At 35.5% G+C, this 15,312-nt stretch overlaps 2 protein-coding genes across 6 annotated transcripts; one reads left to right on the forward strand and one right to left on the reverse strand.

Annotated features, from left to right (window-relative positions):
- Positions 1–582: 582 nt before the first annotated feature.
- Positions 583–3,549, forward strand: LOC113709475 (uncharacterized). Its single transcript, XM_027232247.2, has 3 exons — positions 583–909; positions 1,621–1,963; positions 3,304–3,549. Exons 1-3 carry the CDS (start codon positions 731–733, stop codon positions 3,367–3,369), a joined length of 588 nt encoding a protein of 195 aa, XP_027088048.1. The 5' UTR covers positions 583–730; the 3' UTR covers positions 3,370–3,549.
- A 3,355-nt stretch (positions 3,550–6,904) lies between these two features.
- LOC113710293 (uncharacterized) lies at positions 6,905–13,147 on the reverse strand. 5 transcript variants are annotated; one of them, XM_027233215.2, is made up of 8 exons: positions 12,913–13,147; positions 12,593–12,651; positions 11,426–11,488; positions 10,400–10,497; positions 8,360–8,781; positions 7,892–8,035; positions 7,544–7,602; positions 6,905–7,299 (listed from the first exon to the last, which is right to left on the reverse strand). In XM_027233215.2, exons 5-8 carry the CDS (start codon positions 8,599–8,601, stop codon positions 7,142–7,144), a joined length of 603 nt encoding a protein of 200 aa, XP_027089016.1. In that variant the 5' UTR covers positions 8,602–8,781; positions 10,400–10,497; positions 11,426–11,488; positions 12,593–12,651; positions 12,913–13,147; the 3' UTR covers positions 6,905–7,141. The 5 variants fall into 5 exon arrangements, with proteins under 5 accessions (XP_027089016.1, XP_027089013.1, XP_071922014.1 ...); XM_027233212.2 differs by having other exon boundaries at positions 7,544–7,749; positions 12,913–13,122; XM_072065913.1 differs by lacking the exon at positions 12,913–13,147 and adding an exon at positions 12,745–12,859 and having other exon boundaries at positions 7,544–7,749.
- Between the last annotated feature and the right edge of the window lie 2,165 nt (positions 13,148–15,312).

Genomic DNA, 15,312 nt, shown 5'->3' on the forward strand with positions numbered 1-15,312 from the left:
GGGGGCGGGGTACACAGGTGCAAAGGGATTAGTCGAGCTCTTTACGGATTGATCCGGACACCATTTGTGTTAAATATATATATATATATATATATATATATATATTCTACGCATCATCAGTCTAAAAGTAGGACCCGGCTGTGATGACAATAAGAAAAATGATCTACTCAACAACGTTTAATTTTTTTTTTTACAACGAATATTTTCTAACCATTTACAATGATCATTTTCTGGCCATTTTACAACGGACATTATTGACAACAGACATTTTAGTTTTCTCCCCATAAATACATAAGGCATTTTTTTTTATTTCACTTCGCAATCTCCTACTCCTTATTCATTGTCTTAATCCTCTTTCCATAATTTTCTAAAATTTCAGTATTTTGTCATTATGATGAGAATTTTAGTATTTCTAAAAGTAATTAATTTCAAAATAATAAATTTATTTATTTATCGGATATGAGTTGTGTATTATTAAAATAAATATTTGATATACTTGTGAACCCTTCCTATTATATACTCTGTAATGTAATTCATTGCAGGTAAGAGTATAAATGTATAATAAAAAGGAAATAGTGAAGTACTGGCGTTGCATGTATTACTGTGGATGCCTGCATAATAAAGAGTGAGGGCCCACCAAAATCCTCCTCTTGTTTTCTGACTGTAAGCTGTTCTTCTTCTTCTGCCACAATATTACACTAGTAGCAGTACTGAAGTCGTAGCTCCAAAAATGGAATCTTCCAACGGTTCAAAGACGTCGCAGCCGGCGCCGGCGGTGGTGAAGCTGAAACCCATTGAAGCCACTCCAGAAACCTTCCAAGAATTCGGCCAAGTGATTGAGGCCAGCCCTGATGGTGAAGAGTTTGGCCCTGCTGACGCTCAACTTGACCTCTCCCGTGGGATTCCAAGGTTCCCTCTTCCCCTCCCCCTCCCCGGTCTCTGTCTCTCTCTATCCATCTCCTTGTTTGATTTTGATGTTAATTGTGAATTTGCAATAATTAATTGATGTATTAAAAAATTGCCTTGAGAGCTATTTGGGGGCGTTGAGTTCGTTTGGGTTTCTGCTAAATTTATTTGCTTTTGTTTTGGGTGAAGTGGACTTCTCATTGGCATACTGTTTCATTGCTAGTGTTAATTTCTTTGGTTTTTAGAAGATATAATACCTAAGAACATAACAATTATTACTACGTCAATAAAATTTCAGCAACGGATAGTTTTTCTGTATTGATTAATCGAAGGATTAAGTATACAAGTCCATTCAAACATAGGGCGCAAGGTCATTTCTGCACTTTTTTCTAAATTCTATCTTGCTATTATTAAAAAACTTGACCTGGAAAAATAGCAGCTTGCATGTTTCATTTCATTTTTCTAGCGCCTTCTTACTGACAGGGAGCTAGGCTTTTAAACGAGACAATTTGGGTGAGTGTCAAGCATGCTTAACTTTTCATGGGTACACAATAATCAATTGAGGAGTCCAAATTTCCTCTTTCATGCTATGACACCTAACAAAAGTTGGCACCACGATAAGAACAATTTTTCATACACCAGATATTTTGCTCTTTTCAACTGGACAAAGTAACTTCTTTTATTCGTGCTTTCTATGTATGCCTACTTTTCCAGGTTTTATATTATGCATCTTGAAGATAGGGCTCTCAAGTTTTCCAACATAACCCATCATGCTAATGTCACCCAGTGTTTGGGTTCAATTGGTGGCAATGTCTGGTATCTTGGAGTTGCTAAACCATCGATTGTCGATCCAAGTGAAATTAAGGGCACAACAGGGGCGGACGTTATACAATCACATTGCGGCCATTACCATGTTCCTCCCTCTGTTGATGATGTGCGTGCTTTCAGAATTTCAGGTCCTAAGTTTCTGAAGTTGAATCGTGGTACGTGGCACGCAGGGCCTCTGTTTAAGCAAGATGCAATGGACTTTTACAACCTAGAACTCAGCAACACCAATGTAAGCAATTTTTTAAGTCAGTCGATTTATACTGCTTTTTCTTTTTGTGATTTCTGTCAATTACTTGGCATCCTCTTCAATTCACCTGTATAGTTTAAATTGATGTTGTCAGTCCTAGTATGATTTACTTGTTCTTGGGGGTGTGTAATGAGATTCAGTCCAACAATCTGGCTTCCTTCATACTGTACTGTGAAACTCGATAAACTTGATTGTGGAAGTGATTATGTCCTTTATTAGGAATTTAAATGCATAGCAAATGTTGGAATAGACATCTTTAGCTTCTTTGCAATTTTAAGATGCCATTACTATATGGACAAAGCATAAGAGAAAGCTTGGATTGAAGGTGTTGATGGGGTTCAGCTATTTGCCGAGGAAAAGATAGCACCATCTTCACTTTATTTGTCAGATTCAAAACTTAAAAATAATAATAATAAAAACATGGCCAGAGTTATATCTGATGCCTTGACCATTATGCACCTTGGAGTAAAAGCTGGATCGAAACATATAGGTTCTACAGTCAAACAAAAGATGTAGTAGTGCTCATCCAAAAAGTTTCCCAGACACAAATTGGTGTACCACTAAGAATAGTGAACATTCTTCATAACTCTAATAATCAGCTAGAGAGAAAAGGTAAATTGATCTAAAATGACATAAGTGTTGCTTTCGTGGCAAAGAGTGGAAGATAATCTTGGCTGTGTGAATCTTAAACCATTTAATCTTCTTAAAGCTTTTCTACTCCTATCGCCTTCTGTTTTCATCATTTCCCTTGGGGTTAAGTACGCTAAATGTTAGTTGTGCAATGCTGGCTAGAGCATCAATGAATCAATAGTGGGGGTAATTGATAAATGAGAAGAAGAACCATTCTTTCTTTCAGAAGTTGATGAGAGCAACATGTTCAGCGACCAAAAGTTCTCTCTGTACAAGTTCTTTACAACATTGTGGAAGTCAATACATGCCATACTAAAGCAAAGAGGGCTATTGATCTCTCTCATCTAATCCTATGATCTTGCTTTGCTCTAGAGTGTTCAACTTACTGAATCAAAATATTTTCTTGTAAATAAATGCTGCTAAATAGTTAAGAGGCTAGATCTAATTATAGGTTCAGTTTAGCAATAAGTATATATATTTTATTTGGACCAGGGCACTGTGAATCTTAGGAGAAATTTTTTCGTCATCTTTGCCCATCAGCATTAATTTGTTAAGCCAGCCATTCTCAAAGGCTTGTTAGTCCAGATAAGTTTTGTGGTTGTGTATTTAACTTATGCTATGTGTGCATCTGCATTTTGTTGTCTTCAAAATAGCCTTTCTTCAAGAATGTGACGTTACTTGCTCTTTTTCAGGTGGTTGACCACACAACACATAACTTTGTTAAGAAGAATAACGTGGTCTTTATGTTGGATGACTAGCAAACTTCCTCCAACCGGGTGTCATCAAACTGTAACATAATATGCTGTTTTACACTTTCCTTCTTTTTCGTTTTGCCTGTTGTACATCTTCTACCCAAGTGAGAGGCGCTTTGTTACTGAACATTTGTTTTTCCGAAAGTAATAAGCAAAAGCTGCTCACATAAGCTTATATTTGATGCTTTTTTCTGTGTTTCTCGTTCACTTCTATATCTTTTTTGGGCTGTTGCCACCATCAACTTTTGGGTGCATCTACAGCTTTAAATTTCCTGGTGATAGTTGCAGTATGAGAGACCTTCCTACTAACAGTATCTGCAGCTTAAATCTTCTTTTGATGTGGATTCTGAGGCGGAAAGATGTAGTACCAATTTTTGTTGGAGCCTTGAGATCTCCCACCCTTGATGGTACTAGCGTGCAATCTGTACTCCTAAATGTTAACCAGTAGAGGTATAAACGACTCCAGTTGTGTTGAGCAGCACTGCTGCCGATAAATTTTGTTTATTTGTGATAACGAACTTGAAACTGCGTTCAAGGTTGAAATGTCCCTTGTTTTATTTTTTTTCAAGTTCAACTGCAACTATAGGTTGTGTATTGAGCACATAAATTCCAAATACAAAATTTCAAATTTGTTGAGCCGAAGGCTGAATTTGAAATTTTTACTGATTTTGAATCTTGGTCATGTATGGCAAGTAATCGGCAAAACTAACCCGACGATCTCTTATCAAACTGAATTCAATTCATGTGCAGTAATCACCATTGTGGGGCTCGGATCACTTAATGTACCTTATGTCTGGTCTTCCTCTTCTTCCGCTTCTCTCTGTTACCCTATAGTTCCAATTTTCTATACTACATCATTGGTTAACAAATTATTTGTCGTAAATATTCCGCAGATTTGGCTTATCGTTCATCGAATTCTAAAGGTAATAATTGGTATTTTGGTGTTAATTTATATTCCATTTGCGATTGATCGACGTAGGACAAACGAAACAAGGGATGAAAAGTGAAAACATGCATTTGCAATCAGGTCAACTGGAAAGTGATAGAAAACGAAGCATGAACTAAATAAAAAGGACTTCAGGAGTCGGGAATTGGTATGGTAATCCAGATTCGGATTCAACTGTGCGCCTTCGCCCTTCTTTAGGAAAGACTCTGGCTGCTACCTTAATTTATCATAGTGGCCAATAATCAAAGGTAGGATGATATGATATCCCCTCCAAGCATTCAGCCCCTCGAGGACATTTGACGAACTGCAACTTGTACCTCGGTAAACTTCCTGTGGTTTTTCATTTACAACTTCATACATATATGAATGGTGAAGTCAGAACAAGCCACAAGTGCAAGCCCATAAGAACTAATACGTTGGGATGCATTTCTATAATTGATTCAATAACTCAAAGTTACAGGCGAAGTTTATACCTACTCCTTCAGAACTAGAAGCTGCTACTATTAACCAGTAACGATCTTGATGGAATACTGAGAAAAATTTAAAATCTATTGTCGATTACCCAATTTGCCTTTTAGAAAAAAGAATCCCTGCAAGATTGATTCCACAGACAACTAACTTCATTCACTCTGGGGTGCAAGATTGATTCCTGCACTTGTGTATCATTTTTTTTTCTTGTGATTATGTTAAGTTGAACTGGAAAAATAGTTTCCAGCATGTTTTTCTTTTACTTCTGGAATGTCTTCCTAATCAGTCATATCTTTTTTTTTTTTAACATAAAAAGTAAATTTTACTAACGAGATTGCTAGAAATCGTCTAATACAGTTTGGTTTAGTTTCCATCACAGAAATTTGCACTAATAGCACGGGACATACTTAGCTTTTTATTTCTACCCTACAATTAATCATGTAAAGCCTAATATGCTTTGCTTGCTAATAGAGGAGGTGGAAGTATACCCTTTGCAATGTGAGGTAAAGTCCTGCCAGCCAGAATGAAACTTAAATAATCATGAAAACTACTCAGACAACTCAAGTTTGACGGATTTACCTCATACTGTCAAGAACTGCTTTCAGAACAAGCTTCGTACCGGTACACCGAACACCAACCCAATCTCGAATTCTTGCAACTACGAAAACAGCCACCTTTACCTTCTATTCCGTCATTTCTGACAGAAGGAACAAGGTCAGTGACATATCCAATGTGCTTTTCTGTTTCCTCAAAATAAAGATGCTCTATAGCATGCTTTTTTGCTTACCACAACATTTTCTCTCTTCCAAACAGCAGTTGTAACCATTCCACAACTAGAACAGAAGCTACTATAAAATCAAAGATGCTTAAAATGGCAGATAATCACCCTTCGCATAACCATGTAACAAGGCAGCATCACATGGAGTTTCAAGGTGCACATCTCATTTTGACCTCTATATGATCCCTCTTCAGTGAATATTTCAGTCAGACTTAAGCTATTAAGCAATATTCAAATTACCTGAAAAAATATTATGCGGTTTGAAAAAAAAATTGCTCTATTGGAGTAGAGATATATTCCTAGGCAAAGCCAATTTCATCCTCTGGATTACAAAGGAGAGTAATTAGAACGAGGCAATGAATTCTAAACTACTAAATTCAGTCAACATCCTTCTTTCAGTAATGGAACACTTTGGTTTCTAGAATGTTAGATATCAAGCCGATGATACACAGAGAATTCCAATGGAATGAGTTTCTGAATCTGGTACAAGATACCTTAACTTAATGTTATTATCAGAAAGGCCAGATTAAAGCACAACTCTCCTTCTATACAGCATTATTAGGACAGATATCCCATGTGCCTTGTATATTCTAACAAATCCACCCTGACTTGCAGAGCCTATAATCTGGGAGTTGTTACCACCTTTAAGCATCAAAGAGTATAATTTAAAAAAAAAAAAAAAAGATGCTTGTTTCTTACCGGTTTCCAGAGCAGAATTACATCCATTCAGGTAAAGACAGCCTCCACAAATTCAAAATGAATATATGATTAATATATGCGTTTTACTAAAATACTGAGAGGAGTAGAAGATCCAACCTGGCAGAATAGTGAAAATTCCACTTTCAGTGCTAAACCGAATTTTAAGATCAACGTCAAACTTAGCAATAATCACACAAATTAACCATTTCTTTTCTTGAAACTTGACATTCTTAATTACTCAAGCCCAGAATAGTGTACCAGCATAAGTTGGCACACAGCAAAAGACGAAGATAAGCATATAGGAGTTTTCAATGACACACATGCAGGACCAGCAAAAGAAAGATTAAACAACAAAATAACACTATGAATTCAAGGTCATAAAATGAAAACTTTTACAAGCACACAGGAAAATTTTAGTACAACAGTTTATTGATCTATCAAAAAGGCATTCAACACTCTAAAATTCTCAAAGGCATCAAGCTTTACATGTCGATTAGACCTTAGATTGAATGTAAACTACTACCATAAAAGGACACAAACTGTTCAACAGCGTGAGCAAACCATAGTTAATAAAAAGAAACATGTATACCAGTTAATGAGCTGTCTGGGGCAATATCTAGTAGTAAATTACAATCCACTCATTTAAAACAGCACCACAAACAAAATAATTTTTCATTGCAACTAGAATGAAAAGTACATGAGAGCCAAATGGAACAAGCACATCAAGATCTGGAATACCCTGCCACAAAACTAAACTAAAGCATAATAATGGGGAAATTATCAGACAATATCTCCATAGTTGCAAACCAAAACCTTAAGTTGACAGATAACCTAAAGGAGATAAAAAAGAAATAAACTGTCCAAGACAAGGGAGAAAAAGTCCTAGTCTAATCACTTGAAGATCCGTCATCATCTTCGCGCGCTGTCACAACCTTCTCTATAAACCTCTTCCTGACTCCATCAAGAACATCTTTCTTAGACTGGTCACCCCCACCCTGACCATCATTGAGAACTGGATCCGACTGACAGAGAACTAATGCAACACCTAAAGATTTGGAAATGCAGTTTATGAAATCAGTCAGAGAAAATAGCAGATTCGATTTACAAAAGATTAAAATAGGGAATCAAATAGTTATCATATTCTCAGTCCCTCCGCTAGTTAATCCTAATCTAAACAAAAAACAATAAGAACCATGAATATTCCATAAAACACAGGTTTCAAGGCAATATAGACATCAACTTCCATTAGAAGATATCAAGAGTTGCAGAAGCCTAAACTTCCAACATACCTTCAGGTGTGCATTTCCGACCAAAGCTACGGAGACCCACATAGTTTGCTTTGACTGCACTGTTGTTGTACACCAAAAGAGTTGGAATATTTTGATCAGGATAGTTAGGAATGCAGTCAGTAGATATAATTTTCACAAACTTGGTTGCCGGATATCTTTGAGCCAGTTCTTCCAAACATTGCAAAAGAAGCTCACAATCGGCGTGTCTATCAGAAAATGTGTAGTGTTAAACAATGTAGTACCTCCAACATAAAAAGTTACTAAATTTTGAACCAATATTTAAAAAATTTAAAATCACCACAAAGATAATAGTGAAGAGGAAAACAGTGCTTAATAAGTTATAATTACCCGTCCTTGTAAAGAACCACCACAACCCAAACATCTGCTGGTGCTTGTGAAACTTCTCGCACAAAATCAGATCCAGAAATCGGCATCACTGACCCAAACCTCGCAATTTTGGCTAATTCTCTCATCTCTGCCAACCTCTTCTTCCTTTGCAAAGTCACCAAAACACCTATTAGCTTCCACATTTACTGAAACTACACCAATTCAATAGCTCATTTTTCTCAAGATGCACCTAATTTTTCACCTCAATTACTGAAGAACTAAGTTCCACAACTGTTACCTAAATTCAAAATCTCTTTAGATGGGAAATAATTCCAATATAATCCTAATTACCAAGAAATTTAAAAAATGAAATTAACTTTCAATCCTCAGTTACTGAAATCCCAATATATGTATGAAGACAATTCAACGACCAAATACAGGAAAATCAAAAGGCCCACCACCCCAAAAATGAAAAAAGTTAAGAGGTACCTGTATTCTTGGAGGAAGCGATCATCGTCAAGATCATCTTCAAGGTCTTCAAGTTCTTCTTCGGTCTTGTCATCGACCCAGGCCTTGTCTTTGGGCTTTGAGTCGGGGTCTTCGGCTGGGGTGAAAGAAGGGGGCTTGAAAGCAGGGGCTTTGGGAGGAAGGTTCCCTAATTTTCTCTGGATATCGTCCCATTGCGTCGAGGCACCTTCCAGATCCTTGTACACAAAATGGTAATCTGCCATTATTTTTGTTGAAAATAATGCCCTTGTTGACAATCCTTATACTCCAACAGATCTAGGAATCCTCAAACAAAGTGATCTCTTCCACTATGCGCATTCGTTCTCCTACTAGGAGGAGATCGCGCGGTGGATGAATGGAATTATGCCCACTAATGTCCGATATATTTTTGAAATATTGTAATCCTGATGAATTAAAATAATAAAGATGAATTCAGGATTATGTTTTGAATAAGTATATTGGTAATTAAAATTTGAGGAAAAGTAATAAGAAGATTGGAAAATGTGTAATGTAATGTATTTAATAGTGCAATACGGAAAAGCAGTGATAATTAGTGGTGATGATTAGTAGTGTAATATGTTCAATAGAGTTGAATCCTTAATATCGGGAGCTCTCCCAATAACATAGCTATATCTTGAGATATAGAACTCATATGACCATGACTCTTCAAGATTGTGTGATTTGTGGATGTCTAGAGAAACCTGTAGTTGTTTGAGAAGATGCAATGGTATGAGACGGAGCACGTGCTTTATAGCCACAGCTTTGTATGTGCATCAAAATCAACCATAAATTCAGCTATGGTAGGTTGGAACCATAGCTTTGCATTGTACAAAATTAAGGATGCTGTCATCTAATACTGTGATAAATTGTTGAAGCCAAACACTTCCTAATTGGAGAAAAACACAATTCAGTTGAACGCAATAACGCTATCATAGAAAAAAAATATATGAGAAAGGAATTATCGACTAAGTAAAGAGGGCAGTTGATCCCTAGACAATCGTTGATGTTCCCATAAATATATTTATACATAAATAATTTTGGATGATTACTAATCATCACCGGGGCAAGAATTAAGAAAAAAAAGAAATTCAAACTGTCAAATGCACACTGATCGTGGTTGGAAAGATATTATCTTGCGTCTTGATCATGACAGTATAGGAGAAAAGCGAAAAAGCAGTCATCTCAAGTAGTTAATCAACTTTCGCACTCTTCATCCTAGAAATTCAGCCAGTAATTCTGTCAGAAGTACCATATCACAAGTGATTATTTAAAACAAAATCAATGAAAAGAATCTTAGGAGCGATTTGAAAATTTGAAAAATGTGACAATATTGTAAAACAAGTACACTGGAGTCATCTAACTGGTTTTCATCATTTTATAAGAAAGAACAAGGGTATGTGATGACTTGAAATTCAAAAACTCAAATTAAAACATATTTCTAATAAAAGATAAAAATGTAATCCCCTAACAAAGTTGACGTTAACTGTTTAAACAACCAGTCAAATAGAAAGTTGAAACTCCCGTGGATTATATGAGGGTATACCACTTAAAAGTATAATGTTGCAGATTTAATATTGAAGGCCTTATGAGGTGAACCATTTTATGTTGTCAACTTACAATGAATCGACTCTAAACATTTCAAGCTGATGTAATCTGAAACGCAAACTTTAAGAAAGGAGCTGATGTAATCTGGAATGCATACCAAAATGAACCATTTTTAAGAAAATTTTCTTTTGGTTGCTAATATTCGAATAAAATGCTAGGTCCTAATAAATGCTATAGTGAAACTATAGTCAAATTTCAGCCCAATCCATAATATTCGAACAAAATGCTAGGTCCTAATCAATGCTATACTGAACAATAGTTTGTCAAATTCCAACTATTGCCAACCCCATTTCTCACCTCAAATTCAATTTTGAAAGTTCTATCAACCTCCCTATATGGGGAAACCAACCCAGATACAAAATAAAAAAAAATTTCTTTTGCCGCAAGACTTCACACTGAGTTGATAGAGCATCTTACCTTCACGGAACTTGTATGCAAAATTCAACATTAAGCAAAAGTAGCAGTCTTCGATACCCCTTTATGTCAATACAATGCAAACCATAAAATGGTTTTACCTGGGAATAGAATGTTAAAAGATATAAGAACGTCGGCATAAAAACCTTAATTTACTGTTTGTTTCTTAATGACCATACCAACAAAATTATAAACAATAATATTTTCCAATTATATAGAGTTACCATTTTGGAAAATGGTCAATGGTTCTCAAAAAGAGAGAACAAATGATCTTCTATATTTGCACTTGTCAAACCAGAAAATACATTATTCACATAATTTAATACATTATTCAAGAAGAAGAAAGAGATGTAAATTTTTAAAGCCAATGTCACCACTGAATTTGAGAATAAGAAGCAAAAACACCAAAAACATGAGAATTTTGATACATTGATGACCACTTAACTCATTTTTGACCTCAACCAAGTTCCAGTGATTCTAGAATTCTACTGATTTAAAAAACATTGGAATGATATATAAATAATTTTAAAAAATAATACAACGATGAAACTAATAATAAAGGACAAAGTACAAAATATGACTACTCTTGCAATATGTAAGAAAAATATTAACAGATCATTTTTTGTGTTTAACAACTATTTTTAACTGCCTAAACTCTTGCAATTTTAGTCCATCTGCTGCCAAATAACTTTTGTGCCTGCATATCATCTCTAAATTATATAATACACTTCCCATAACAAGAAAATAGGTCATTTGGCTTGAAATGATTAGATTGGTTAAATATGCAATCTTAGAGAACATGTTATCTGATGGAAAACCAAATTTATGGTATACAAAGTCAAAGAAATTTCAAATACACACACACACACACACACACAAACACCAAAACACATACACTAAGCATCAATAGCATCTTCCAGTTATTCCTTCAATTGATTTCAAAAAGTTGAATGATTTCATAAAGACGAACAAGTAGCCAAGAATAAATGCATAATTTAATATTTCTAAGAAAAATGGCAATTTACTTACCGCTTCTAGCCTGTACAAAAAATCTAATATTTGGGACTTCTTCTTTGGCAAATGTTTTACTACCTACAAGCATCAAAACCATTTATATTAGTCGTATTAAGCAAAAACTGCCCCTAGGTAGAAAGCAATTGGTTAGTTTGTACAACTTAGATTCAAAAGATAGATATTGATAAGTCCTATCTGCGAGAAACCTGGCAATTAAGTAGACATAAAACCACCAAAACAGATCCACCACTTCATGATGTAATAAAGATACAAAACAAACAGAGAACAAACCTTCTCATACATAACTGCCCTAAAGATCCAAGATGTAAATAGTGAAATCCATAAATTGGTATTTAGGCCTACAACAACACAAACTGTGGAGAACAGTTTTTCAAGTTGAAAGATAGAATTCAAATTACTTTACGGTTGACTGTCTAAAAATTATTCAGCCTAAGAATCCTAAAACTACTGTGGTCGACGTATTACAAATTTCCCTGCATGATTACCTGCCTAAGCACAACATTGAAGCCTTAATTTTGAAATATATGTCTAGCTCCAATACAAATTCAGTAGCCAAACCAGCCAAGTTTGAAAAAGAAACTTTTTCAAGTCAACGCTGATAAAATTAGTCCAGCCATTACAGCAGTTTCAGTCTAATTAAGCAGAATTGAACATAAAGACATCATGGATACAAAAACAAGAGACCAAAAGAATCCCAACAATGGCAGGAAAAGACTCAAAACAAGAAATAACCAGACACTATGCACTAAATTTGGAGTAATTTACCTTACTCCAGGGGTTAAAAAAAAGGTTCCTACTCATTCCTTTCTCCGGATTTAATTCACCGACAAAAACTTAAGCAAAATTGATTAAATTAGATCAAAGAATGTTTATAGCGCAAAAACACTACGGCTCAACTAATTTTTTCAACATCTATTCTCTCGTAACAACTCAGCAGATGCTCAAGAATAAGAAAGAAAAAGGAAATATTCCAAATGGGTCCAAGTGCGTAGAGACTGAGTTTTTTTTTAAAGTTCTAAAAAAATTTAAGAAAATAAAACTTGAGCAGACGACACCTCCGGAGAACAGAATAAAATCCAGTAGATCTACAAGCCATTTGTAACGTATCTCAGAGAAAAAATAAAAGAGAAAATAAAGGTCCGAAAATAAAACTTGTGATACCGATAATGGTTGCAACCAGTCATGAAAAGTGAGTAGTCAAAGAAAATTTCGACAAAAACCTGCAAAATAACAAAATAATTATGGCAAAAAAGAAAGAAGAAATTAGGCATAAAATAGATAGAAATACTTCAGCAAGAAAATGAAACCAGTACCATGGAAACCTACAGATCCAAACAATAGAAAAGAAAACGATAGCAACAAAATAGATCGTAAATAACTACTTTAATAAAAGGAAAAAATAAAGGCTGTATAGAGAAAGGTTGTAAAAAAATTAAAAATGAAAATTAGGCTAATTAAGAGAGAAAGAGAAAGGAAAATACCAATGTATGACCTCTGATTTGTCTTGCACTGTTGTTTAATGTTTAATTAAAGGAGGAGCAAGGGAGAAGGAACCAGAGAAGAAAGAGAGAAAATAGCTTCGAAGAAGAAGAGACACGGTGAGCGGCGTAAATGAATTCTCAGCAACTCTGTCCATCCAATAAGGAGGCGAAATCTCAATTTTGTCCTCAATTGAATCCATCATCTCAATTGATCGGGGGGACTACCATCAATTCACCAATAAGGAGATGCCACGTCGGCAATTAAAACTCAATTGAGAACCCTGGCATTCGCACATACGCACATAGACTATATACGTTAATAAGTGCTTGTAAAATGACTCCACATTGGATAAGCAAGATGAGTTTTATATAGGGATGACATCAGGGGCGGGTTTGGGGCGGGGGTTCCCTTCCCCGTCCCCTGCCTCCCTTCACTGCTTTTCCCACGGGTGTCCGCGAGAGATAATTTAGTTTTTTTTGGATGGAAGATTTTATTCAATAGATCAAAACTATATTCAAAGAATAAAATTAAATATGAAATTGAAAAAAGTAAAACAAGAAAATTAAAACAAGAAAAGTGTTGAAATAAAACGTCAAGAAATTAAGAAACTCAATTGAATTGTATAAATAATATTTGAGAATACTCATAGAACGCGTAGCATATTTGTGCCAAATATCAATTAGGAATTTGGATAAAAATGGGATAAAGGCTATGATTAGTTGCCAAATATTCTAAATTTATTACTATTATAATATAATATAATATAATATATTTATTTATATTAATAAATTGAAACAGGGACGGGATTGTAAGGTTAACAGGAAAGAGTATTGCAGAGGAAAGAAAAAAGGTGGAAGGAATTCTCTGTTATTGAATGAGAAATATTTAGGCTATATATAGCCGTACAAAACAAACAGAAAATACAATAAATAAGGAGTCTCCTGCTAACTAACTCCTAAACCGAAAGACCTATTCTAAAGCAAAGAATCCCAAATGGAATGGGATTTACTGGCTAATATTGACTAAATCTAACAATTCCTCCCTTAAACTAAATGCTGAAAGAATTTAGTTTATACTGCTCTCTGCACAAACTCCAAGCATAGTACGCAGCTTCAGAAAAGCATCCAACTTAAGGGGCTTTGTCATCACATCAGCTATTTGTTCCAAAGTATTGCAATGAACTAACTCTATCATACCTGTCTGTGCAAGTTCTCGAAGGAAATGGAAACGAACATCTATATGCTTGCTACGACCATGCATAACTGGGTTTCTTGAGAGCTCGATTGCAGAGCTATTGTCACAATGGATAGTATTTTTCTCTTGTTGAGTCTGATCCAGCGTTTTGAGCACTCTTTTTAACCAAATTGCTTGACAAGCACAGGCAGCAGCAGCAATAAATTCAGCTTCGGTGGTAGACAGACTCACAATAGGTTGTTTCTTAGAAGACCATGATACAGCTCTAGAACCAAAGAGAAAAACATAGCCTGATGTACTTCTTCTATCATTCAAGTCACCCGCATAATCACTATCAGTGTATGCTATAAGATCATCATTTCCTCCCTTCTTATAGAAAATTCCATACTCAGTTGTTCCTTGCAAATATCTCAACACTCTCTTTGCTAGTTGTAAATGAAGCTGTGTAGGATTCTCCATATATCTGCTCAAAAGACTTACTGCAAACATCACATCTGGTCGAGTCGCAGTCAGATACATAAGACAGCCTACCAGTTGTTTGAAGTGAGTCTTGTCCACCTTAATTCCTTCTTCATCCTTGCAAAGCTTGAAACCAGGAACCATTGGAGTTTGAACAGATTTGCTTTGATTCATTTCAAAACGTTGCAACACCTCCTGAGCATACTTTCTTTGACCGATAAAAATTCCACCTGATTTCTGCAAGACTTCGAGACCCAAGAAATATTTCATTTTACCAAGATCAGTCATATCAAACTCATTCTTCATCGAGTTCTTAAACTCAGTGAACATCAACTCATCATTTCCTGTGAAAAGAAGATCGTTAACATATATACTTACAACAAGCATGCTGCCCTCAATGTTTCGTTTAACAAAAAGGGTATGCTCATAATCACATTTTTGAAAACCTTCATTCATGAAGTATGTTTCAATACGGCTGTACCAAGCACGCGGAGCCTGTTTAAGCCCATACAGAGCTTTCTTCAGCTTGTACACCTTTTCCTTCTTTCCCTCTTGAATGTAACCACACGGCTGCTCAACAAAAACATCTTCAACTAGTTCTCCATGTAAAAAAGCAGACTTCACATCTAATTGATGGATAGCCCACCCTTTTTGTGCTGCTAGAGCGATCACCAAGCGAACAGTCTCCATACGGGCCACTGGAGCAAACACTTCTGTGTAATCTATACCATATTACTGTGCATATC

Source organism: Coffea arabica, chromosome 9e, assembly GCF_036785885.1.
Source record: "Coffea arabica cultivar ET-39 chromosome 9e, Coffea Arabica ET-39 HiFi, whole genome shotgun sequence".
Taxonomy (NCBI): domain Eukaryota; kingdom Viridiplantae; phylum Streptophyta; class Magnoliopsida; order Gentianales; family Rubiaceae; genus Coffea; species Coffea arabica.